Raw genomic sequence first — 26,167 nt, forward strand, 5'->3', positions numbered from 1 at the left:
TAAACAATCATAAAAAGGAAAACAGAAGGAAGAGGTTAGTAAAATGCACAGCGAATTGAATATCTTTAAAAACCAATAGCAAATCAAGTAAAACATTTTCAAATACGAATAACAAAATACACAACTAAATATTTTTGAATGCAAGATATTTTTACCCTATTTTCATATGCTTATAGTAAGCGTGTTGGTATGGGGCCTGAACTTTGTCAAAAGTGAGATTTTCTCTCAGCAAACATAGGTATAAAATCTATTTAGACGAAATGCAGATTATAAAAATCTGCCAGTTAATTTGTAAAACCGAAATAAGGAAACAAATCACAATGGAACGCTGGAAAGGCAACCTCAACTATCCTGACATATTCTTGCCTCGTGCACAATGCCTCAGTGTTGTTTCTTTGTTTCAGAGAGTTTATTTTGGTGTGGAAAGGGACACCTATACCTCAGCGTCGGCAAACACTTTAATTTTTGAGCTCAAGCTTTTTCCCAGAAGCGGCAGCATGCTTCCTTTCCTCTTCAATGCATCGACCCTTTCTGTTCTCATCCTCTCCTGCTCTTCTTTCCACCATGCACTAACCCTACAGACCATCTGAAGCGTCCTCTTGGGTAGCTGTACACTGGCAACTCCTCCAACTGAGGTCATGGCGGCCAAGGCGATTTGTTGGTCAACCAGAGATTGTTCCTTCTTATTTTCGACCATATAATCCTCATTTGACAGACGCGTTTCCATGCAAAAGAGACACTAATCTTTGTAAAAGTGAGTAGTTCCTTGTTTGAGCCACACATGCTTTCCCAAAGAGCATCCAGCTGATGTGTGCTCCTGTCAAAATTTTTGAACACTGCTTGTGTTTGAATGTTGGAGCAAGTATTCGCCTGTAGGACTGCATAGCCCAATCAGCTTCTGCTATGGTCATCCATTGGTGTTCCGTTACAACTTCGATCGAGTGTATCAGTTAGATGCCTTTTCTTCAGATTAGAATCAGTGTGCATGCAGGATCCAGAGATGCTGATCGCTTAGTCAGCTTGAACATAATCAGCAACTTTTTGCAACCTTTTTGGTGTAGTTCTTTGAAAAAGTGCCACAGTCCCTTTTGAACTCAAGAACAATCAAATCTGAAAGTTTCAGTGCCTTTCGGAGCACTTTCTACGTAGCAAAGCCAAGGCCAATCTCTGGCATCGCAAAAACGTTAGCAGAATGGCCCATGTCGACCTTAATCAACATAAGTGGGTTGTCTGCTGTTATCATTATGTCTTTCTTCACTAGATCTAGTCATCAATGATAACAGAAGGTTTTCTAATCCTGTACCAAGAAATGGAAGCATAGGAGAATCAGTCTGGAACTGAGCAAGGACGCTGCAGTTCCTCCACGACAGCAAGTATACCTCTACTGATGTCAGAGGATCATGGATGGCTGTTTCGACCATGGTGTAATTGGCGTTGGTGGGTCGCTTGTTCTCATTTCGACACAACTGAATGTACACCTTTAGGTACAGCAGGGCCTCAATAGCCCTAGAGATTACGTGAACATTTTCATGCCACTGCACAGTGCAAAACTTCAAAGGGTACATGTTGCCCCCAGTGATGTGCGCATATTCAAGCCACCAGGCAGGCACACATTTGAACAAATTGTTCATGGGCTGGAGAATTGCTGTTCACTACATGAAGACCACAGCTTCCAACTTTAAAAATTCGATGGCCGTCATTGGATTCACACAGTTCTAGCTTGACCTCACGGAGAAATTCCACGTTTATGTTTGGTCCGTCCATTGATATCTGAAGGAGTTTTTATCATGGGAGTCCATCCGTGGCACTTTTAAATGTGAATGCCAATTCTTCAGCTCACGTGTGCCCAAAAAAGCATGACGTCAGGTAGAGCATTTTCCTGCTCTCCTCTGCATTCAACCAAAAAGTGAGCAACATGTCCATCTACTCTTTTTGTGCAACTTTAACGATTCGTCCAACGTCATGATCAGCTGGGAGGCTTGGCTCACTTCTGACACAAGTCTCTCTTTTAAGAAAGGTGTGAGGTGATCTCACCTTGTCTTTGCCAAGCTGCACTTATTTGTCTGCAGCCGATGATCAACAGGAAGCCAATGGCGCGGCAGCACGGAAAGACGTGTGCGTCATAACAGCACTGAGCACCACATCGCCTTGGCATTTATGACCTACAGGTCCGGCTGAAAAAAATGAACCCCCGATTTACTTTGTTGAACTAAATTTGACGTAGGTGTGCTAGCACAATATGTACGGATCCTTCCCATTAGTTACTTATGATGATTGTTCAGGCAATGTAAGCGGGAGCTGCCGTGAAAGAGATTTCCTCCTTTCCATTGGGCAGCAGCAGGAGTGCTACCCTCCGTTGGACTGGCGTGCATGGGCTTCATTCTTTCCACGTGGCTGCAGCTGCCAGGAAACAGGTTTTCCTCCTTCACCAGGACACCATTAGGCTTCACCAGGACACACAGCAGCTTTTCACTGGTGACCCACCAAGTGCTAGTGCATGAAAAGGAAAGAGGGAATTCCCTCTCTTCACTTTGCCACCCATTGCTCTCTTCTTTCTCCCACTTGCATGTCCCTCTCCTCTGAAAGTGGTGAGGGTGATTTCTCTTTCTCCACTTTTCCACCTGCCATGGTTGGCAGGTGGAAGCTTCACCAGGACACACAATGGCCTTTTCACCAGTGACCGACCTAGTGCTAGCGCACTCCAGGCTTCAATCACAGTTTCTTGCTGGCAGAGTATCCAGTGCCAGTGCACCAAAATGTCCTTTTCTGCATGCTCAGGTTGGCTGTCCATAGCCGCAGTTGAAGCACTTGAAGGCTGCACAGAACCCAATGCCACTGGCCCATAATGGTGGCTGGTGGTTAGCTTGCCAGCAGTGTCAGCGCTTGTGTTTATTCTTCTGATGCAACATCCTGTGCTGAGGCAGATGGCAATGGCACGGTTCCCCTGTAGCATGTCAGGTAGCCCATTGCAACAGTGGTTAATAGCTGGAGTGATGGGAAGTGACCCACACGGGTCGATTTCGGCACAATCCAATGCTTGAGTGAGGCACAGCAAAGGCTGCATCAGAGCAGCACAGTCGCGTGGATTCTGGGCGGGCTTGCTGACAGACAAAAGTGGTACGTGCTGTGGTAACACAGGCAATAGCTGCCCAAGGTTCCAGCACCCTCGGGTGGCCGCATTGAGGGCCTGCACAGAATGGAAAGAGGCGTGTACATCTGAACAGAGGTGCTTAGGGGTGAGAGGCCATCATGAAGTGGCAGGTCAGGAGTTCGAGACACCATTGAGAAAGCAAGGAGCCCAGCTGCATCTGGAAAGCTCTGCTGGCAGTGCCTTTCATGATGTCAGGTTGGGGCATAACTAGGTTAATCAACACTCTCATGTTAGAAATAGCATCGCTATTCTGCTGAACACAAGTGCATGGACACTGCTCTGCATGCAGCTTGCATACCCTGGCAGCCAAAGACTTCCAAAACACTCGTCCTGAGGGAAACCAATCAGGGAAGTCGGAATTGTAGTTTCAAAGCCATAAGTCACCAACACTCACAAGAAAGAGTACAGGTGATTCCGCGAGAGATCAAACTGCCCAAATATTTAAAATTTATAATATTGTTGATATTTTAGTGTGCTAGCACTTATAGTGGCCACTCCCCGCATTTAGCCATTGTGTGCTTGTCTGTCTGGCTGCTCACCTGCCCACTGGGCTGTGGGCAACCTGCCCAAGTATGTATAACAGGGTTTGTATAGAAAGTATCGCGAACAATTTTTATTGCGAAGCAATACTACTTTAGGTCGCACTTCAGCCCGTTCCGTGGCGAGGCGGTGGTAGGCACCATTGACCTTTAGCGTGACCTCGCTGCGTGACGTCACACCAGCTGTGTAAAAACGGGGCCCCATCTCACGCCGTCGCGAGGCGAGGCGGTAGCCACCAACGGCGGCCTAACTCCCGCTCCTCTAACCAGGGGCGCTACGGTCAGAGTGACGTCACACCAGCTGTATAAAACAGCTCCGCTCCTCTCGCCAAGGCAGTCATACAGCCAGATGTTACGATGGTGCCTACGAACACAGCAGCTCGGCAGAATGCAAAGAGGAAGCATCAGCGAGCTACGGAGACGGAAAAAGAACGAGAAGAATGACTTTCTAAGCGGCGTGCCCAGTATGCAGCTCGGCGACAACGTGCAACCTCCTCTGTGGAAAATGCAGAAGCAAAGGAAGAAATTATGAGTTTGCCCGACAGTGAGTCTCCTTCTACTAGTTCAGAACGCTGGAACGCGACTAAACGGCAGAGGCGTGTCCAAGAAACCCCGGAACAGCGGCAGCAGCGGCTCGAGAAGGAACGTGCGTTACGAGAGAAGGAAAACGAAAAGCGAAGAAAACAGCGTGCAGAAGAAACACCCCAGCAGAGACAAGAGCGTTCGAAGAAAAGACAGGAGAAATCTCTCACCAAGGCTGGCTCTGCTTCTCAATCACCAGGCTTAACCAAGCTAAGCCACGGCCGTTTTTTTTTTTCCTGGCATGACTACATCACAGCGCACTCGCACTGTGCATGCGCGGTGGTGGGAAATGGGACCTTCAAGATGCACCAAGCGCCAGTCGTCTGTGAGCGTTTGTTCAGGCTAGATCATGTTTTTTTGGACCCCTGTCGAGTGACTGTGGGCAAGTGCAAAATGTAGCGACCAATTGAACAGTGGTACGCCATCAAATTTTGTTTCAGACTGGTGAAATCAGTTACAGAGACGTTGGGCATGATTCACCAAGTGTTCAAGGATGAAAGCATGTCACAAACTGCAGTTTTTAAGTGGCACAAGCTCTTAAAAATGGCAGAGAGCCAAAAAAGGCTCGAGTGAGCGAATCCAGAGCAAAAGATATGCTCATCGTTTTCTCAGATGCAAAAGAGGTATTCCACTATGAATTTGTACTTGAGGGACAGACACTGAATGGTGCTTTTTACCTAGAAGTGCTAAGAAGGCTGAATAGAAGGGTCAACTGGGTGAGGCCAGCCATATTGGAAACTGCCTCATGACAATGGAACCAGCCACACCTGCACCAAGGTCAGCGACTAACGGAAAATAAAGTGCATTGTTACGATTCCGAAACCCCTTTACAGTCCCGGCTTGGCACCAGTAAACAAAAGTGAAATCCTCCCTCAAAGGAACCGCCACAGAACCTTAAGTACCGTCAAAGAAGTTTGCACATGTGCCCTTAAGGACCTTCCGGAATCCACCTACCGGGGAGCTTTCGAGTCGTGGAAAAGCCGTTGGCAAAAGTGTGTCCACGCTCAAGGGATGTACTCTGAAGACTTCTGAGGCATTGTACCAATATCTCTAATAAATCTATTTTCTGAAGCTTTTCCCGACACTTTTTATTACAAACCCTGTATATACCTAGCAATAGCAACCTGCCCACCATGCCAAGTGGTAGCTCATTTAATCATGAGAGGCAACTCAGGAAGAGCAACCTGAGTCACAACCCAACCCAAGCAACCCAAGTCCTACCGATGGCAGCAACTGCCATGGAAAGGCAGCGGCTCATCGCTTCAACTGCTGCACCACTGCGCCAGGAATAGTAGCAAGACTCCCAGGAATCTATGAATGGAGAGAATGACCAATTCCACATCCATATATCATTAGCCCATTATTGCTATTCGAACAACTGCCATTCCTGAACACTGAATCTGAACACCGGAACCGAAAGAAAAACCAAACTGCTACCGCACCTACTTCGCATTTGGCCTAACTACTAAAAGCGACCATCATTTCTTTTGTTTATTATGCCCACGTTATTCAGTAGGCCAATAATAAATTTCATTTTGTGAAAATGCCAATACTTCAGGAGAAAAAAAAATTATAAATTTTTGCGCCTAGCTCAATTTAGCAAATTTGCCATGATGTAACAATCGAGATATTAAAGCCATAATGGATATATTTTGCTTGCTAACAGTACAGGTATGAAAGAATATGTCAGGATAATTTCCGCCAATGTGAGGAAGTTGCCACTTTCTAGAAAAAATTTCAAAGACGGCACAGGTTTCTCCGAAAATCTAAAGCACTTTTCTAAAATGTGCCGACTAGATAAGCATCTAGGTGCTAAAAGTGTGTATCGGCTTTCACTGCTATACAACCCTTTGTGAGACAAAAGGTGGTGAGCATTGCACATTGCCCATAAGGGTAGCATAGTCATGCCTGCTAGTTTATTATAAAATACACAAAATTTGAGCTCTCTAGTGTTAAAGGTTCTTGAGAAAAAATTGAGACATATGTGTCCCACTAACCACTGAGACAAATGTTTCAGAAAAAAAGGCATTTTTGTCACATGATGTGAACTTAGTGTAAGCATACAAACAACAAATGAGAGGATATATAAAAATCTACTTTCTATGAAAAAAACAGTCAAGAAATGTTCATGCTACATTCACTCGCTGTCCACATACAGACAGCAGACATGGGCATGCCTGCAGCAGGCCACTAATTTCCATTTTGAAAACGCAGGAAGCAAATTGCACAAAGAGGCACTGTACAGAATTTGCATGTGGAACGTCCTCTCACTTTTTCTGCTTTTGTCAAGCACCAGCAGAAAAATAATATAAAATACAGGTGAAATGTATCGCTAAAAAGCTGTGTATTACATGTTGCACAAATTCTTGACCAGCCAGTATGCGCAAGAGCGAAAAAAAGCAGAGTAAGTAAGACATTCAGGGACTTGTACAAAGTAAACTTTTGACACTTACTCATCATTTACAGAGAGTCAAAATTCTTTGTAATACACGTGCAGCACACGCAAGTGGAATGGTTCATTTTAGATGGTAGTGTGTGCTGCCACCAAGTGAATACTATTAAAACAAATGCAGAAAAGCTTTGGACATACACGAGGTTGTGCGAGAGGTATGAAAGCAATGGATGCAGGGGTTTTAGGCACACAACTTAAAACATGGCTATGAAAAAAGTGGAACGTATGTGTCCCACAAAAGGAATAATGAAAGGAAGAGCAAAAAACATTGCCCTAAATCTGGCATTTTTGACTATAATACTGCTTTTCAAAAATCAAAGGAACAAATTCCATCCTCAATTTTTTATAAAACTTTTGAAAAAAGTCACTAGAAGGAGGCGAGAAAAAATATGTAAGAACATGTTGCATTATATTGTTTCTAGCAATGTTATCTGAGCTCAAACCTGTAGCTTCTCGAGCATCGACAGGAGCACCTAAATGAAAGGGCGAAAGCAGCAAACACGCTCTCCGCTGCTGTAAATTTTTCCCAAATTCCAAGACTGAGACCTTTCCCATCAAGAGAGAGCATATCTAATCGCATTTTTATGGACAAACACCAATCTGTGATGTAAGCAGGATTCGGTGGCGCCATTATTGCCGTGTGTGGGTAACAGCTGGGGGTGCGGCGCTTTCAAATACATGTAAACAAAAGTTTTTGAAGCTATTTCCGAAAAAAAAAATCTTGAAAATAGCCTCATTTGAGATTTCTGCCATTTCCAAATTTTTTTTCTTGGAAACGGAAACTTTCCCACAATGGCGGAAATAAGCTTGACATACTCTTTCACACCTGTACCGTTAGCACGCAAAATATATCCATCATGGCTTTAATATCTCGATTCCTACATCATTGCAAATTTGCAAAATTGAGCTGAGCACAAAAATGCTGCCTCTGCTACAAGACCGTTTATAATTTTTTTCTCCTGAAATATTACCATTATCACAAAATGAAATTCACTCTTGACCTACTGAACTGCGTGTGCATAATATATAGAATAGTCAAGAAAATTGAAAGTTTGAAATATTCCGGCAGTTTGACGTCTCGTGGAATCACCCATATCACATTTCTGTGCTGTGTGGCACAGTCCCCCACTTTAAGGATGCTCTTAAACGCGATCACTCTAGTGTGGGGAGGAAGGTGGTAAGGGCGTGGAGTCATGGCTGGTGTCTTGGGGTATGGCCTTTGTCTAGGTGCTAGAGGGACTGCAAAAGGCCAGGCACTCCGCCATTAAATGCAAGCCAGCACTTTTGTCCCAAGCTTCATTGATAAAGCACAGCTGTTAAGAGCACAGGTTCTACCAGTTTGCCTCGAGGACTGGCGCAAACTTATAGTCATCTATCAAAATCGCTTGTGCTGATTTGTCCTGTTATAATGTGTTCAAAGGGAATTATGTCAGATCCAATACATCCCTATTTCATTGCCAAAATGGTTATCAGTCACTGCAGCAGCAAGCCTGTCAGCGCAGAATATGTGAAGCATGCTTTCCGAGCAAGAGTGAGCAATGCTCACCTTTATCAGCCTGATGGTGGGCTTGAGGCATTTAAAGTCCTTTATGAACTTTTTCTCAGCAGTGGGGAAATGAATGCGCCAGAGGTCCTCGTTGTCCTCGGGATTTTTGGGAACCATGAACCACATTTTGTCCAACTGCGGAAAGAGACGACTGGATGACATCAGCATTAGGACATTATAGACTGGCACTTACACAAAGGCCATTCATGCTAGTCTGCCAGCAGACCACTCATAATTATGTTTGTTTATTTTCACAGAAAACTGCCCGCTTGAAAGCTGCTCCATTGAGCAGATCATTAACTATGGTTGGCTGATCAGGATGTCAGTGGTAAAAGAAAAAATGGTTGCTTTCTTACTTCCAGAGAATGGGAGCACACAGGAAGAGAGGTGTTCAACTTCTTCCTAACCAACCAAAAGAAAGTGCTCCGATGCTCTGTTTAAGATCTAAGAGGGATGCTGTTTCAAGGGAAGACTGGTAGCAGCAGCAGTGTACAACACTACCTCCCCGTCCCTGAGCCTTTCTTTTTTCAGCCTTTCGGGGCCGGCAACACACCGGCCAATACTGGTAGCACTGTGATTTGAACACTTCTTTCTTCTGCGAAAAAGAATTTTTGCAATTTTCAGAAAAATACTTGTTTTTCCTGCAATTTTAACCAATAAGAACAGTTTACAAGTTGAAACAAATGCCACCATTTTGAGCAGAACACACACACATTCTCTACAGGCTTGTAAAGAAAGAAAGAAAGCATCAGTCTTAAAGGCACAATAATGGCCATTTCTTGAAAAAGGAGAAAGACCCTACTCTGTTTTTCTGGGACCAGTATAACAAGAACAGCATTAGCTGTTAATGTCCCGGCTAGGGCACTATGGTCACTGAATTGCCCCCTTGCTTTCAGCTACTGGTGGTCCATTCATGTAGGCTTTTCTGAACTGCTTACAGTCACTCTGAGGTGGAAACCAGGTGAGATACCAAATGCGCACCTCGGGCAGTTCCTTGACCCATTCCTGACGAGGGACGTCTGCAGGAAGCTGGTCATAGCTGTGCTCCAGGACAGGCACTAGGTCGATGTCAATGCGTCCTCCACCAGAGAGGTGCACATACAGGGTCTTGGCTGGACCACTCTGGCTTAGCCGCACCTAGTACACAAGGCACATTGCATCATCATCATCAGCCTAGCTGCATCCACCTGCATGAAAACGGCCTCTCCCATAACCCCTTTAAAGGGACAGAACACCAATTTTAAGCACCTAATATTTTTCACTGCAACAGAAAGCTTGCTGTTTTGCTGTTTAAGGTGCTTGATTTCGCAGTAGTTTTGTTAGAAACACTGTAGACGGTTTTTACTGAGAATTTGCTATCAATATGCGCACCCGTTTTATGTACCCTGACACTGGAAACCATGACCACCAGCAAAACCTACGGCGAGTGCATGTTGGCAGAAGCGGTGCACCAAAGACTAATATAAGTATCACCCGCAGAGATGGTAATTAGACATGTTGTAGCGATAGCTACGTTACGGTAGCATTTTGAGCCTTCAGCGCGCGGCGGCGCCACCACCCTGTCACGTGGTGCGGAGCAGCTGCCGGCGGCGCGGCGCCGTGGTTGGTCACGTTGCTACTGCCGGCGGTGCGGCGCGCCGGCGAAACCGAGCTGCCACAGCTGTGCGCATGTGCCGTGTCAAGTGGGACAAAGATGAAGAAGGAACGGCCAGAGAAATGGAGCGGTGAAAGACTGACTTTGCAATTCAATTGAGCAAGTTCCACTCGGCCAGCTGTAGCTATCGTCATTCCAGATTTAACCAGAGCTAAACCACCGCCAATTTTTTAAAACAGAGTATCATGCATTTCAGTCTCCCCGCCCAGAGCTATTAAGGCACAGAGATTTATGCCTTGCTAATGAAAGTTTTAGTGGACCGTGGTTGCCGCTTCATCCAAGAAATGCAAACCACACTGGCGCCATCTAGTGACAAAAGCTAAAAGCAAATTTTCGGCTTTGCGAAGGCTGCACTGCTTTTCATTGAAGGGGACACTGAAGAGAGTGTAAGCTTTAATTAAATATGAAGAACGCTCCTGAAAGAGAACAAAATGATAGCCGATTCGCATAGGGAATCAAATGTGAAGCAGGTGTGCTAGCACTGCTTGAGGCAGCGAGAGCAACATACGTCCACTCTGTCCGGTGTCGCCAGTGAGAATCCCGCACCATCCATTGAACGTGTGCTGATGTGCACTACACGGCTGCAGCTGTGCTGTCTCTCAGTGGCTGCAGCTGAGCGACCGCACTGCCTCCTCTAAAACACTTGCATTTAAAACAAATCAGAGATATTAAACCGAAATGTGGTCATGGATAATGGCAGGGTTTCATAGCAAGATGGCACTTCTGTCTGTTTTTTTCAATGCCAAATTAAAATGATAAATCCTCGTTTCTACGACATTGCCATGCTCAATTCTCACATGGTGAGGCACGGTTTTTTTCATTTCCACCATAAATGCGAGACACATTTTGGTCAGTGGTCAGTCCCTCTGAATTAACCCTGTCCTGTGCCAGCTAGGGCCACCTTATCCCTGCAAACTTCCTGACCTCATCCGCCCACCCGACACTCTGTCACCCCCAACTGCGCCTTCCCTCCCTCGGAATTGATTCTGTCATTCTAAGGAAACATTGGTTGTCAGGGTCAAGAGGCGTGCGGGTGGCCACAGCAAGAAAACGACTTCCTTCTCTCGCGTACTTTTCACTGATGATACTACGGCTGCCCTTTGTTTTTTTCCCATTTTACGTTACAGAAGCAGCAGCTCAGAAATTGACAGGACAACATAAAGGATAGGACGGAGTAGATATAGAGAAGCACAATTAGCAAGTTGCTGTGTGCGCTTCAACCTCTCTGTTATGTTAACTCCCAAGCAGTGTATAAACTTTCTTACCAACGTAATATCAAGCCAACCAGCCCCCGTAGAACCATTGCTGGAACAAATTTCGGGTTACCCCAGAAGCATTTCAAGAAAAGTGCACAACACTGCAGAAGTGAGACATCAGTTGCACCTCTCTTTACAAGCAGCTGTGCAAAGCCATCAGTGGTCACATGGCTTAGCCCTTTATAAAACAGTGGGACTCATGTTATCCCAAATGTTTCAAGTGCCAGAATTGGACAACGGTGCACCTATATACCATATTTTTGCATGCTGAATACTATGAAACTATAAAAGAAACCATTCAGCATATGCATTATGAGCACAGGCATTATGCAGCCATGTGATCATGATGGAAACGCAAGCATGAGGTCCCACAAGTAGCAAGCTTAATGGCCTGCCATTTATTCAGACACTGAATGGGCATCATGCAGACCTCACAAAACCATCATGATGCAGCCTGACAAACATCCATAGCAACAGTTCCTTTTACTGCAGAAGCAGTACCAGAGTTACAATGTGAAAATGTCTGTCTGCAGCCTTGGGGAGTGAACCCTTCACCCTCCAGAGGCACCAATTAACACCTTCCACCCCCACTACACCCATCCTCCACATCCACTAGAAAACCACACAGCTGAAAAAGAAAAAAGAACAAACTATGGGGAACCTTATGGTGGGCACAGCTTTCAGCAATTTTTTTTTATTTGTGAAAGTGCTCTTATGAAATTGTTTGAGCATATTAGAAATAATTTTATGACTACTCTCACAAAATCCTGCTGTTGTACTGCCGGATATTGTTTCCTAATATATATTTTCCTCTAAATCTTGTGAAAAGACTGAGGAGTTAAGACAATGTGGTAGAAGGCTAGTTCAACATAACATACAGTACACGAATTTTGTTCTCGAATTTTTGCAAAGCAGTGTCCACTGACATATCTAAAGTAAGAAGAAAATTTCATAAAAAAGTTTAAAATTCAGAAATTTGAAAAACAAAGAGCTTCTTGGCCTGAACTATGGTCCCAGGAGTGCAACAAAACAAACAGGGTAATAATATAGTAAAACTTCGGGACAAAAAAAAAAAAATGTGGCATACAAGCAGATTTAACAATTAACAACAACAATTAACAACACAGGTGCTAGGCCTTACGCTCCCTCGAAGCAGACTAAGTGGTTCTCGTGCTGAAGAAACTCCAGAGAAAACCTTGAAGAAAATAAGTGCTGAGCATGACGAAAAGTTCAAACATGCACTCAAGATAGCATGCTGCAGGTCCTAGCAATCAGAATTCATGCTAGGCCTAGCACCTGTCAATTAAGTCCGCACAAAGAGTGTTCCTCGAACCGAACAGACAGTCATCCAATGTTCCAAGAGCAAGCCCCACGTTGGGCGCCAGATGTGGGGTTGAAATAGGGGGATAAATACGTCCTTCCCTCTTAACTGCGGCTGACACAGTTCAGAACCGCTGAACCCTACCCCATGATCGCGTGTGCTATGGAGCGCACGCTGACCACGGCGGGCCTTGCTCTTTGAGGGATCAAAGGAACAACACTGGTTGACAGAAACAAGGCATTTATTGCTATAACAACAATATTGCCAGCTAGCAACAAAATATGCTAAGAAATCAAGGTCGCCCGACTCATCAGCACGGTTACGAGCAAACTTTCTCACACGCCAGAGCAGGGGTGCTGGACGGGACAAGATGCTGGAGAACGTTCCCACCACTGGGCCTCGCACTGCTGGCGGAGAGCAGAGCGCTGCGCCTGAACATCAGCACGCGCTGAGTTCCCAAGCGAAAGAGAGTCGTCTCCCCCCTGCGCACGTGCAGCAGTCACGCCGTCTGTGGCACTACGGCGCAGGCGCCAGCTCTTATTAGTTACGGTAACAAACTATGGAGGGTGAATCGCGGGAAAGCAAACCAACCAAAGGGGATGAGTAGGGTGCGTCCCCACAGTCTCGACCAATCAGTACACCTGGGAGAAGAAGACGAAGACCTAGCGGGTGGATACGTGTCCGTTATAGCTCTGTGTTTCCGCTTTTTCGCCTGTTTTTTCGCGTGTGGCATGGGTCGGACAGTGCCCTCCGTGAGAACAAATGCCGACGACGCCCCTGCGGAGAAATTCCCGGCAAGGTGGGCTCATTCTCAAGTGAAGAAACCCAACTGGACTACTCGGGCGCAAGCTAGGCTTAGCTCGGCGCTGCCGAGCAAGGCCGCGCTACACGTCTGCATGGATTCTGCGATGACAGCTACGCGGGTGCCCACTGTGTTGCCACCTGATGTAGCCTCCATGTCCATGCAATCGTCAGCGCCTCTGGGCCTCCAGCCTGCGCTGTTTTCCGATGCTACGACTTTGGCCTGTGACATGGACTGCTCCACCGCCTCCGTGCCTGTGACACTCCCTCAAGAAACTGTGCCTGTCGCGCCGGTTCAGTATTCCCACCAAGGGCCGTCATCAGCGTCTGGGCGCCGGCCACCTCCACAGATGCCTCCCGTGAGTCAAGCCTCTCTGCCACCTGCTGCAAACTCGTTCCGCGTTACTATCAAGTCTACATTGCGCTTTGATATGACTGCCATCCCTGCCCGGAATGTTCAAGCCACAATTGACCATGCTCTTGGCTCTTCGAACTACTGCAGGTTTGTCATCCATCGCCCATTGAACACCACCAGTGCAAACTTGCCATCCTTGATAACACCCAGAAAATGTGCGCAGTTACGCAGATGCCCCTGGACGACAGCAAGCATGTCCCGGAGCAAATATATTTTACATCCGGTCCTGACACCCTCTGCTGCATGGTTTATCTTGTCGACAGCACAAGCCCTCCCGAGGAGGTGCGCGCAAACATTCGCTGCTTAACTCATGCAGTACTGCAAGCAAGGCGTATGGGGCGCCGTGGCTCATACCTGCTCATCCTGCAAGGCCCATTGAGTCTCCCGAAGTACCTTACCTACTAGGGTGCGATCCTCAAACCACAGCCCTTTCGACCTCGTCGTATTTCTTGTTATCACTGCCACAAGGAAGGACATATGCAAAATACCTGCCCTAATCCTGCAGCTGTGGCTGACATGAATGAACCAACGAATGAACCAACTGTTCCTTGTGCCCTATGCAAATCGCCGGACCATGACATTCGCTCCCCCGCGTGTCCAAAGAAGAAGCAAGCGAAGAAGTTTCACAAGTCGCCGGCAAAAGTTAATGTTCCTACAAGTAATCGCTTTGCAGCTCTCGCATGTGACGACAACAACTTCCCTGAACTTCCTTTATCTGATCCCGCCGCTCACCATATGTCTCCTCACCAGCATTCATATGCACATGCGGTGGCTCACCTTCCCGGATCAAATGGTACACCAAAACGACCAGTGCATCCATCACATGCGGATACCACAGATGAAGAAACAGCTTTAGATAATGCCATCGCAGAGGCTCGCCGCCGACTAGACGAACTCACCCAGCGCCAGGAACAGCGTCGTTCTCACTCCTCTCGAAGAATTCTAATAACTCGGGAGCAATCATCAGAAGAATCACCTCGAGTAAGCACTGGGCCACAATCACGTGCCGACCACCTGTTAGCCGTGACTATACCCCGACAGTGGATAAGATATTAGAGCTCATGAAGCAGGTGACATCCCTCATCATAGCAGCTCTTCGGTCTCGTCATGGATAGCTCTTCGGTCTCGTCATGGATAGCGCATCATCTATGGTGGTGCAGTGAAACCGTCTAGGATTCGCTAATAGCCTCTGAAGTGAACATCCGCCTTCGCGACGGAAAGCTGGAGGCATGGGCATTCCTACTGCAAGAGCATAATTCACTTCCACGCCTTTCAGGTTTCTGCGCATACCATTCACCCTCGATCCCTGATTGCCATTGCATCGCCTCAGCCCAAGTAAATCTGCAATTTATATTCACAGTTCAGTTCCGCATTCACCGCTCAACTTTTCACGGTGGTGCAACACATGTCAAAACGTTGTCGCCCTTCTCGTTAAACCTGCACGCACACCCCTTATTTTAGTTTCATTTTATGGTCGTCCTGGCTCCGCATCACCTAATCTGGGATGCGCTCGTTTTCTACGTGCTACCAACTCGGGTATCCCTATCCTAGTTGGTGGTGACTACAATGGCGCACACACTTCGTGGGGTTACCCATTGGATTCCTCAAGGGGCGCCCACATCCAAAGGAGCTTTTCAGATCATTCCTTTCAACTTTTAAACCACCCAAATACTTCTAATTGCCCACGAGGTGGCCCGTATTCACCTGATTTGACTTGGTGGTTAGGCCCCGGTAACCCTCGTTGGGCTATTGATTCAGATACTTGGGGTAGTGATCACAGCCCTATTTTTATCTCCCTGACACCTACGCGTCTACGGAAAATATGCCGCAGCGTACGCATAACATCATGGGACTCTGTAGGTGCAGGCAATCATTTATCTACATTCAACTCATCTTCAGCACTGTCTACTCTCTCTGCTGTTCTCGCGACACACTATTACCACTACTGTAAATGAAGACGACCCAAACCCGGATATACACCTCCTGAATCTGTGGACTCTTCGTCGCCAGGCGGATCTTTACGCTACTCATCACCCCGATGACCCTTCGGCTCTTCCCACTCTTCACCGCAGTACCGCACGTGCGCGGCGCTATGCAAAGCGGCTAAGCAGGCAACGCTGGGCTGCATGGTGTGCCTGCCTGTCCTCTATGCAAGGCAATCGACATCTTTGGAAAGTGTTTCACACCATGGAGCGTCCTTCTCAGGTTGCAGATTACACACAGAGCTTTTGCCTCGTGCTGAATGTGGATGAGGACACATCTGCACAACAAGCGGCCCGTCAGTTTTTTCCACACCATGACTTCATCGCTACGTCTCCGCCTGACTTATCAGTTACAGAGCCCTCCGATGGGATTACTTCTGACCTAACCATGGCAGAGCTACTGGCCTCCATTGAACGCCTAAAAACTTTCACTACTCCCGGGCACGACGGCATACCTAACTCCTTATTCCGTAACTTGGAAGGGACGACTTTGCAAACCCTACTTGATACTTTTAACGAAGTGTGGCATTCTGGCGTCATGCCGGGAGACTGGAAGCATTCTATTGTGGTTTAAAACTTTCGAAAGCTCTGCTGCAAGGGACACCAAGAGAAAGAAAACGAAGGACAAGCGCCAACCGGTTTTAAAATGATGTACCAACTCGCTCAATTGTCCGTGTTACTCTATAGTGGTTCCAATATCTAAGTCAGGTCAGCCTCCAGTGTCTCTCTCGGCCCTTCGTCTCATTTCCCTTACGCCTACCATCTGCAAATTTTACGAAAACAATCTCGCCGCACGCCTGTTGTGGTGGCTGGAATCCTATGATTGTTACCCAGATTCCCAAATTGGTTTCCGACCATAAATTGGAACAGAGGAAGGCCTTGCTCTTTCGGCTGCTGATGTGCTTGACCACTCTTGGCAGAGTCACCTTGTACGAACCGTGATCGCTACAGACATTACAAAGGCATATGATAACATCCTTCACTCTGCCATTCTTGCCTCCCTTCAAACACTTGGTCTCCCTCACTGGTTCCTCCTCTCCATTCACGCCTTTTTAGCAATTTGAACCTTCAGTGTGCGTGTCCACGGAAAGCCCTTTGGTAACTTCACTTCCAATAGAGGAGTACCCCAGGGCTCTGTTCTCGCCCCCACATTATTTAATGTGGCTTTTATTCCTCTTGTTCGAGCCCTAGAGACCATCCCTTCTATCCGTGTGCTTCCGTATGCTGATGATATAACCCTGTGGAGCTGTCATTCAGATGCGTCTATCCATCAGTCGGTCCTTCAGCACGTGCTGGATGTACTGACATCTCGCCTCCCACCTCTGGGTCTAAGACTCTTTCCTACTAAATCATGTTTCATTCGCATTTGAAATAAAGCCGGCTTACGGAAAGCTCCCCCTTTAAATTTTAAGATACATAATTCTCCGATTCCTCAGGTAGAAACTTCGTATTCTTGGTCTTCTCCTCCATACATCTGGGACTGGCATCCCGTGGCTGACAGCCACCCGTAAATCGGCTCACGCTACTCTAGGTCTGATTCGTCGCATAGCTATGCGCGCTGGTGGCGCACGTGCTCATACGGCCCGCCAGCTTGTGCGCTCTATCCTTCAGCCATGGATAGCATATCAGGCACAATTTCAACGTCTCCCCCGCAGACAGTGGGGCTCCCTTGAAGCTATCAATCGTGAGGCTATGTGCGCCATAACATAACTGCCTTGTTTAACACCCATACCTGCTCGTTCCAACATTCAATACAGTTCACATTTACACCGACTCCCGCACCGCCCTTAAACAGCTTAAGGCTGTTCAACGCACATTCCAGATTTCACAATCAATTCATGTGCTCTGCGCAAAGTATCCATGTCCTGTGCGCATACACTGGATTCGCGGCCATGCTCAGGATCTGCATAGCATTCAAGCGGGTGCTATGACTCATGTTCACACATCAGACGACCCGCCACCTTCCCCTCTTCCCCCAGATCCATTCCTGTCCCATGTTTCCGATTCCGAAGTTCTGCGCCAGCGAAGACGCACTCTAATTCCTTCGTGTTCGCACCCTCTCCCCCGTGGTCTTACTCAGCAGGAGGAGGTATACGTGCGCAGGATTCGGGCAGGGGCGGCTCTGACACCATCTGTCCGTCATCAGTGGCGTGCAAAAGATCTGCCGGCAACTGACAGGTGCCCTCACTGTAGCGCTGCACCGGACATTTGTGACGTGCGGCACTTGTTGCGGACGTGCCCAGCGACGGCTGCGATTAGAAAACGGCTCCTCAGGGAGGTGCGCCTGCGGTGGAACAGCGAACGTGACTATGTGCTGTGGACTATGGACAATAGTTTCATCAGCAACCTCTGCAACTACCTCAGTGCAACGGGTCTTCACTCCTTCTTTTCACTTTCAATTTCCCGCATTCCTTCCCCTTTTTTCACCTTATGCCTCATAGCAGACTTTTCGAATAATAAAAAAAAATCAGTGCATTTTATGACAGACCACCATGCTGTGTTTTTTCCGTGATGACGCTTCTAATGTTATCACATTAAAATACGACGGTGAAATCGAATACAGTGTGAAGGCCAGCTTCCCTCCAGAAGCACCCTCGAACCTACCTCTGCTCACCTTAACCCTCTACAAAAATTCTGTCATGTGTGTGAAGCCTCAGCTTAGAGTAAAAGCATTCATTAGTGTAAAATCATCAAAGTAATCATCGAGGGTAAATCCAACTGCTTTCGCCCAGCTGTCGCATCAGATGTCTGATTGTCTCAAAAGTTATTTAATGCTACTACTGCTGCTGCCATCTTCATGAGATATGTCCCACAGTGTCAGGTTGAGGTCGCAGAGCAGAATGTGGAGAGGAGGAGGTGTGACGGCCAATCAGAGACGTGGACAGAGTGGGAGGGCCAACACTCTAGAACATGTCAGCAGCTGCAGCTGCTCCTTCAGTTCTCCTCTGAAGCAGCTGGACATACACCGAGAGTTCTCCTCCCGTCTCTGAAACCAGTTTGAACTGGCACCGACAGTGAGGGGATCAGTACAGTCGCCGACGGGTAATTCGGACTCCAATAATTCGGACTTGTAGGATATTCCGGACCACGATGAGGCACCGTCAGTCACCCCATAGAAGCGCATACATATTCGCGACGGATATTTCGGATTTCAAAAGTCCGAAAGTTCGATTTTTCGGACTAATTTCAGTCGCCTGCGGGCCAAAATCGGCCATCTTATCGGCTTTTAGCCGGCGCAAAAGGCGCCATCTTGGATTGAGGTGGATTTACGCTGCAGTTGGATTGGCTTAGCATAATTTTGGTACCTCATTTTTGTTAGTAGAGGTCCCTGCGATCTCTGACACGAGGTGGCAGCCGGATTGTCATCGCCGTAATGTCCTCTGTCCCCTTTGTTGTTCATGTTGTACCTGCAAGGGTTGGAGACCAAGCTAGAGGGGAACGGACTAGGCTTCAACATATCTTTTTTCAAGTAAGGGGAATTGATTAAACAGACATTACCAGGACTAATATATGCGGACGATATAGTGATAATGGCTGACAACAAGGAAGACCTGCAGAAGTTGTTAGACATATGCAGTACAGAGGGAGATAGATTAGGCTTCAAGTATAGTAAGGAAAAATCTGCAGTCATGATATTTAATGAAGAGGGCGGCGAGCATAGAATACAGGAGTTCGTGCTAAAAGCAGTGAATGAGTACAAGTATCTTGGGGTGTGGATAAATAACAGCGCTGAGTATCTGACAGAGCATGAAGAATATGTAATGAATAAAGCTAGTAGGAATGCTGCTGTCATGAAAAATAGGGCACTGTGGAATTACAATAGGTATGAGGTGGTAAGAGGGATCTGGAAAGGGGTGATGGTCTCTAGCCTGACCTTCGGTAATGCGGTCCTGTGCATGAGACCAGATGTTCAAGCAAGGCTAGAAATTAAACAACGTGGCGTGGGGAGGTTAGCTTTGGGAGCACATGGCAATACACCAAATCAGGGGGTACAGGATGATATGGGATGGGCGTCTTTCGAGAGCAGAGAGGCTAGCAGTAAGATAGCATTTGAGGAACGATTGAAAAAGATGGAGGAGAAGCAGTGGGCTAGGAAAGTGTTCAGATACCTGTATATAAAGAATGTTGACACGAAATGGAGAAAGCGAATTAGAAAATTGACAAGCAAATATCTGGACATTAGCAATTATCGGTTAAGAAAAAGGTTAAAGAAACAGAGAGAGCTCTGTCGAAAACAGAGATGCTGACGAAATCGGCACTGGGAACATACCGAACCTTTAAACAGGAAATTGTCAAATAAAATATCTATGATAATTGTAGGGGAAGCTCTTTGTTGTTTGAGGCCAGGACTGGAGTTTTGCGGACTAAGACGTATAGAGTCAGGTACCAGGAGATAGACACTTTGTGCATTGCGTGCGGAGAGGAGGAGGAAATGGCTGAACACTTGATACTTTTCTGTAAAGGGCTTCACCCTACAGTGGAAAGCAGCGGGGCTGACTTACCCAAGGCATTGGGGTTTAGGGATAGTGAAGGGAAAGTGGAATTTAAGAGGTTAGAAGTAACCAAGCGAAGGTTATCTGATTGGTGGCTAAAAGCAAGACAGGAGTAAAATTTCACAAAACATGGCTAGGTGGCTTGAGCCACCGCCCGATGCAAAGGGTTCAGCCGTATCCATCTATCCATCCATCCATCCGTCAGCTTGCTTTTGTTGCCGATGTTGTCGCGGGCAGTTATCGCTTGTCCCATACGTTGAAAATTGGTTGTTGGGGGAAGGAAATTGTGCAGGAGCTATCTGACACCTCGGCGGGAAGGGATAAAGGAGGGACTGAGAGAAGAAAAGAAGGAAGAGGTGCTGTAATGGAGGGCTCCGGAATAATTTCGACCACCTGGGGATCTTCAACGTGCACTGACATCACGCAACACACGGGTGCCTTTGCGTTTCGCCTCCATCAAAAAGCGGCCACCGTGGACGGGTTCCCACCCGGGTACCCCGGATCAGTAGCCGAGCGCCCTAACCACTGAGCCACCGTGGCGGGTCTCATACGTTTGCCATTCGCCGTTTCGTGACTTGGGTTTCTCTGACCGCGTCGACCGAGTGGCGCTCAGTCTTCACGAAGTTACATCCATTCGCCGTTTTGTGATTGCGTTCGGCGGTTCCATCGCTTTGACCGAAAAGTGCCTTATCTTTGCGCGTGTTTGACGAGCGGTGTGGTGCACACTCGGGTTGTGGACAACATGGCCCCGCCGGGTCCGTCAAAGAAGCGTGAGAAGTATTGCAACTAAATGTGGCGACCTTGCTGTATAGCATGTACAGTGAAAGCACAACTTTGGCACAAATACAGGCACAAATCGTCGTCAGCAAGAGAAATTTGCTGCAAGGTAAAATCAGTGACATTTTTAAGCTGAATTCATTTCAATAAAGTGATTTTTTTGTACTTCAAGGTTTTTCGGACTGTTTGATTATTCGGACCATTTTTCGGGTCCCTTCGAGTCCGAAAAATCCGTCGGCAACTGTAATGGATTCTGTCCCTTCGGCCAGCGATGCAGAAGCCCACCGAGCACTGTCGGCTGAGCTTCAGCAGCTTGCTGGGGATCCCATCATTGAGTGACTGCAGAGGCAAAGCGTCAGAAAGGACAAGCGTAGAGTGAAGATAACAGGCAATTTTGTTTAGCAGCTGAAGCCAAGTAAAAGAGACGCAAACGCCAGGTGGACTCAAATGCTAAAGCATACACCACTTTGTGAATTGCACTGATCGTCTGCGATTTTTTTATTTCACTTGCTCCAAGCGAGTGAAAACAAAGTGAATGAGGCCTTGTGACCTCACATGTTGATATGGCAAATATGCAGCATGCACACAAAAAATTCCGCATAATACCATTTTGCATGACTAGTAAAGAATTAATGTGAAAATATTTATGTGAACTACCTTACAGGCCAATGGAACATTCTGTAAGGGGGGCATCAAATATCAAGCAATTTCTAACACAATATGCAGAACGGAATGAAATGAAAAATGCAGTACACAGCAAATGAAAAGAGATGCGCAATGGATATGTTAAAGCACAACAACAAAATAGTATAAAATGCTCGTAACTCCTGTTATTATCAGCATGTAATCAAACAAGTCGTGATACAGTACAATTCATTATATGCTCAGCAAAATATGACAAACAGATGTGAAAAAAAGATGAAAAGCATAAAAGAAAAATGTAAGCGCAAAGATTCTATCAAAATGGCACTTAACAATAAAGCAAAAGCGGTATTAAAAAGATGTGATTGAAAGCATGTTAAGTGATGGCTTCACTAAAATTTGCAGTGAGTTGGAGATGGAATATATCTGGATGAGACAGAGAAGTGTGCTATCTGGTAAATCATTGGATCATCATATACACTAGGTACATCAGGTCATATACCGGTTAATGTGGCACGGCATTTGCTTTATTCCTGTTTCGGTCTTCACCATGGTGAGAGAACCTTTTGAGAACATGGCTTAGAGCAGTAGCGCTGACAGAACAGAGCTCACCTCAAAGAGCCTCGACCCATCATCTCCGCTTGGTGGCGTGTACGCTCTCAGAGCCTTGTCCATCACTCCCTGGAACCATGTCCTCAACAGCTGTGGCTGAAACTTGAGCTGCCTGCTGAAGAGGCCAAAGAATGACTGCACCAGTGGACCCTCCATGCTATCCAGGATGCGCCCTCTGCAACCCTTGGTTAGAGTGTAGCTCACGTGACCAGGCTTTTCAGCAACCAGCTGGAAGACACAAACAGACAAGCATGCTGTAGGCTAGGTTAATGCAGCTGGATCAGCATGGCAGCACCATGCACAAGACACAAGAATGAAAAAAATTGTGGCTCCAATCCACGCTGTGAAAGTGGTTGGACAGCAAAGCTATGCTGTTTGCATTTCAACTTTTAGAGTGGTGATTTTTGCTTATGACAACGACATGAAAACGCAACCGTAATCTTTACCAGGAGTCGCACCGGGGAGAAGGAACGTGCCTCGCATTGTTTGCAGGCACCGTTATCATACATCATGCGGTTTGCACTTCACACGAGGGCATCGAATGACGTCAACCCCTTTCGAACCAGCTGTAAACCTAATGTTGAACACCTAGTTGTAATTGACGGCACCGCGCCTCCGAAATATTCCTTTCCTTACAGCGCGGTTTGGGTGTCCAACGAGACATATGCCACAGGCTTCATTTCCTTTCCTTAAATTGCCCAACTGGCAAGGGTCCCGTCCCATCCCACCGCAGGGACCACATCGTGTGTTCCGTGGACCCCTTGGCAACATGTTGTCGCGTGTTGCCAATGATCAGTATGATGTACAACTTCTATGCTGTGTTTTGTATTTGTATTTTTTATATTACGACTCCTTTACGATCAGTATGATTTATGATTTCTATGCTGTTAGGTACTTTTCCACTCTTGGGGTTTTGCTGACGACGACACGAAAATTTCCTTGGACGGTAAAGGTATACAGCTTCGCTGTAAAAGGCACAGCAGCTACTAAATCCTTCTTGAACTCTACGCATATGTACTCGGGGCCAAACCGCAAACTTTGCAGGAGCACTGCACCGAGTGGGAACTGCAACGCTTTCATCATAATGGTGAAGTACCCAGCGTTTTATCACATAAACTTTGCCCTGCTGCCATCATAAGCACTATCCTCTAATTACAGACACAGGCTTCAGGAGGAGAAGGGTAAACTTTATTTTCGTCGACAAAAGTAGCAGATCGTTTGGGTTATAGCCCCATCCAGTGGCCACGAGCCCGTGGCGTCCGGCGACTTCTAGGGCTCTTGTCACAACCCGAATCTGTGTGTCCGAGTCGAAACTGAGCAATGCGGCCTCCCACTGGTCTGGATTCAAGAGCTGCAAACCTCGCGGAGGGGAGTCCTGAGGGCAAGCCCAGGGTATGCGGGATAGGCGTCAAAATGCGGGGCAGGCATGCCACTCCAGAGCTTAAAAGGCTATCAGAAATATCGGACTGAAGCATGCAGGAGATTGCAATAAATAAATCCCCACTGCTGGTGAGCAAGCTTGAAAGCAACAGACAGCCAAAGGCTGCTACCTGAAACTCGTCCCCTTGAACAGGCAATTTCAAGACAAGGTTGATGTCGAACTCATCGGCCTCTCGTATCCGAAGGCCTTCGTAGCTGCTTCCGGTGTAGAACAGCCTACATAACAAACAAGTGAGGACACAAATATAGACCAACAAAAACACAGAAGGCACTCACAGTCACTGGAGGTGGCCGGGTGTATTGTCTGCACAGTCGTTTGCTACTGTGCGTAATTCACTTGTCATGTCATTTGAGGACAGTCTTTCATGCAGGGCTGTCTAGATTGAACAACTGCATTTGCAGCCAACTGTAGCACACATGGCAGCATGCAGGACTACATGAGAAGCATGTACGATTCAGAGAAACGCCCAACTAACAGAACGCCTAGACATTGCAGGGGGGTATGTCTGACATCAAAGCAAATACTTATCATGACGTTTTAAAGTGATATGAGCTTCAAAATAACACTGCATACTTTTCATGCTCTTCTTAAAAGCACTTGCCAGTGGTTAACGTATGGCCACCTTCACATAAGCACTGTGAAATGAGAAAATAATTCTGGAATGTTTCTATAGGCCATGCTCTCACCGGTAGCTCCAGCATGCACATATTGCGGTGCTTTAAAAATATGTCGACCTTGAAGTGACGTTCAGTACTTGAATATTTTGTTCTGGGATGTCCTCGTCTTTTGTGAAGGAAGGAACGGCCTCATAGGTGCACCGTGAAATCAGAAAACTGCTCTGAAAATTTTTGTTCTTATGTACTCCTATGGGTCATTCCCGACAACACCACCACTGCACTTTGCTCAAGTCGTAGATCAGTGTTGCATGGACTATAGTTGAGCAGGCTAGTTGGCAACACTGAAATGCTGCAAATCGTTCAAAGGGGGTAGTGGCTTTCAGCAAATTGTTTGTTTGTTTCTTGATGTATTTATAGAAAATTTTTTAGCATATTAGAAGTAATTTTGTGACTATTCCCACAAAACTTACCATATTTTCAGAGAACTGAGTTTTAACACATATTTTTCCTTTGAATATTGTGAAAAGGCTGCAGAGTTCAGACAGTACGGTAGAAGGCTGGTTATACTTTCATTGCGTTCCTACTAGCATGCTACATGTCAAGACCATCTTTGAATTTTTCGCAAAGCACAGATTTTGGTTTTGAATTTTTTCGATAGTGTCTGTCAACATGGTCACGGTCAGTGACCAGTGAATGAACCTCATCAGCCATCATTCCTGACCAGACGGTATGCCATCAAATGACCGACTACGTCTGTTGACATATCTAGAGTGAGAAGAACATTTCATACAAGAGATTTGTTCTTCACAAATTTGAAAACAAAGAATGTTTTGACCTGCAATATGGTCTTGGAGTGCATCAAAACAAATGGGGTCAAAATCTACAGAGCAGCTGTGAAGAAATCTGCTCCACAAGGTGTAGGCAGAAAACCGCATTGTTTCAGAGTTTCCCAGCAATGCAGAGCCAATGCAGTTCATGAAATAATTTTTTAGACCACTTTCTGGTCGATTTCAGGTATGAAACTTTTGGACAGGATATAAAACAACGCATACAAGCACATACAACAATATTCAAAAGATCAATATTTAGGCCATTTTTAGGAACTTTAAAGCTGCGTCCCCCCTTAAAGGAAGCCACTTGTCAATGTACTCAAGAGACACTGATGCAAACATCAAATTAAGAATAAGCAGCAGTGATAAAACATCACTGCCTCAGAGAAACTAGCAGACCACCAAAAACGTGAGCAACTTATGCTCATGTAGGGAACAAGTGTTGATACATACAAGAACAAGAGAAATGACAGATTTGTTTATATAAAGTCCTAGAAAGTGCTTTTTAATTGCTGTTTAGAAAAGGAGAGCAACCGAGTAATCATGCTGGATAGGAGGTTATTCGACAAAGCAGAAGAAATAACACATGCCACCAGTGGGAGCCAAACCCATAACGCCCCCACTACGGTCGCCAAAAGAAAAGTTGCAGACCTAGACGGAGCGTCCTGTTGTTATTAACACACCCTAATACTTGCACACTTTATGAAGCAACCCGAGCACATACTCAATCTACCTCTTAAACATGAGCCTGAACAGGGGGTCACACTCCTTCATCACCGTACACAGGCCATCGAGAACAGTTGCAAGGGTGTTCTTGTTATTCTCGGTGGTCTTGTCGTCCTTGGATAGCACCTTGTGCACCTGCTCCAGGTAGTACTCGGGCTTCACGTTTGCACTCATGGTTCAGCTCCTGTATGCGTTCCAACATCAGGACAAAAATTGCAGGCCAGAATGAAGTAGTAAGCAGACCATTGATACCAAGGCAAGAAGATTACACCACCAATGCATAGAAACAGTAGAGTTGGTTCAGTATCAATGAAAGCATTATCAGTATAT

At 46.4% G+C, this 26,167-nt stretch overlaps 2 protein-coding genes across 12 annotated transcripts in view; one reads left to right on the forward strand and one right to left on the reverse strand.

Annotated features, from left to right (window-relative positions):
• Nucleotides 1-26,167, forward strand: part of LOC144106489 (uncharacterized) — a 492,993-nt gene that overhangs the window by 374,279 nt on the left and 92,547 nt on the right. The gene's annotated exons all lie outside the window — the stretch shown is intronic.
• Nucleotides 1-26,167, reverse strand: part of LOC144107536 (cyclic GMP-AMP synthase-like receptor) — a 34,004-nt gene that overhangs the window by 5,505 nt on the left and 2,332 nt on the right. For 7 of the 10 annotated variants that reach the window (XM_077640591.1, XM_077640588.1, XM_077640586.1 and 4 more), the window contains 5 exons: nt 25,845-26,021; nt 23,774-23,879; nt 22,224-22,451; nt 9,252-9,407; nt 8,271-8,405 (listed from right to left, as the gene is read on the reverse strand). In XM_077640591.1, coding sequence (XP_077496717.1) covers nt 8,271-8,405; nt 9,252-9,407; nt 22,224-22,451; nt 23,774-23,879; nt 25,845-26,011 — 792 coding nt within the window. In that variant the 5' untranslated portion in view covers nt 26,012-26,021. Of the gene's footprint in view, nt 1-2,034; nt 3,188-8,270; nt 8,406-9,251; nt 9,408-22,223; nt 22,452-23,773; nt 23,880-25,844; nt 26,022-26,167 lie in introns of all 10 variants that reach the window. The other 3 variants (XR_013309300.1, XR_013309298.1, XR_013309299.1) reach the window with 1 other exon arrangement.

The sequence above is a fragment of the Amblyomma americanum genome, chromosome 10 (genome assembly GCF_052857255.1).
Source record: "Amblyomma americanum isolate KBUSLIRL-KWMA chromosome 10, ASM5285725v1, whole genome shotgun sequence".
NCBI classification, from domain to species: domain Eukaryota; kingdom Metazoa; phylum Arthropoda; class Arachnida; order Ixodida; family Ixodidae; genus Amblyomma; species Amblyomma americanum.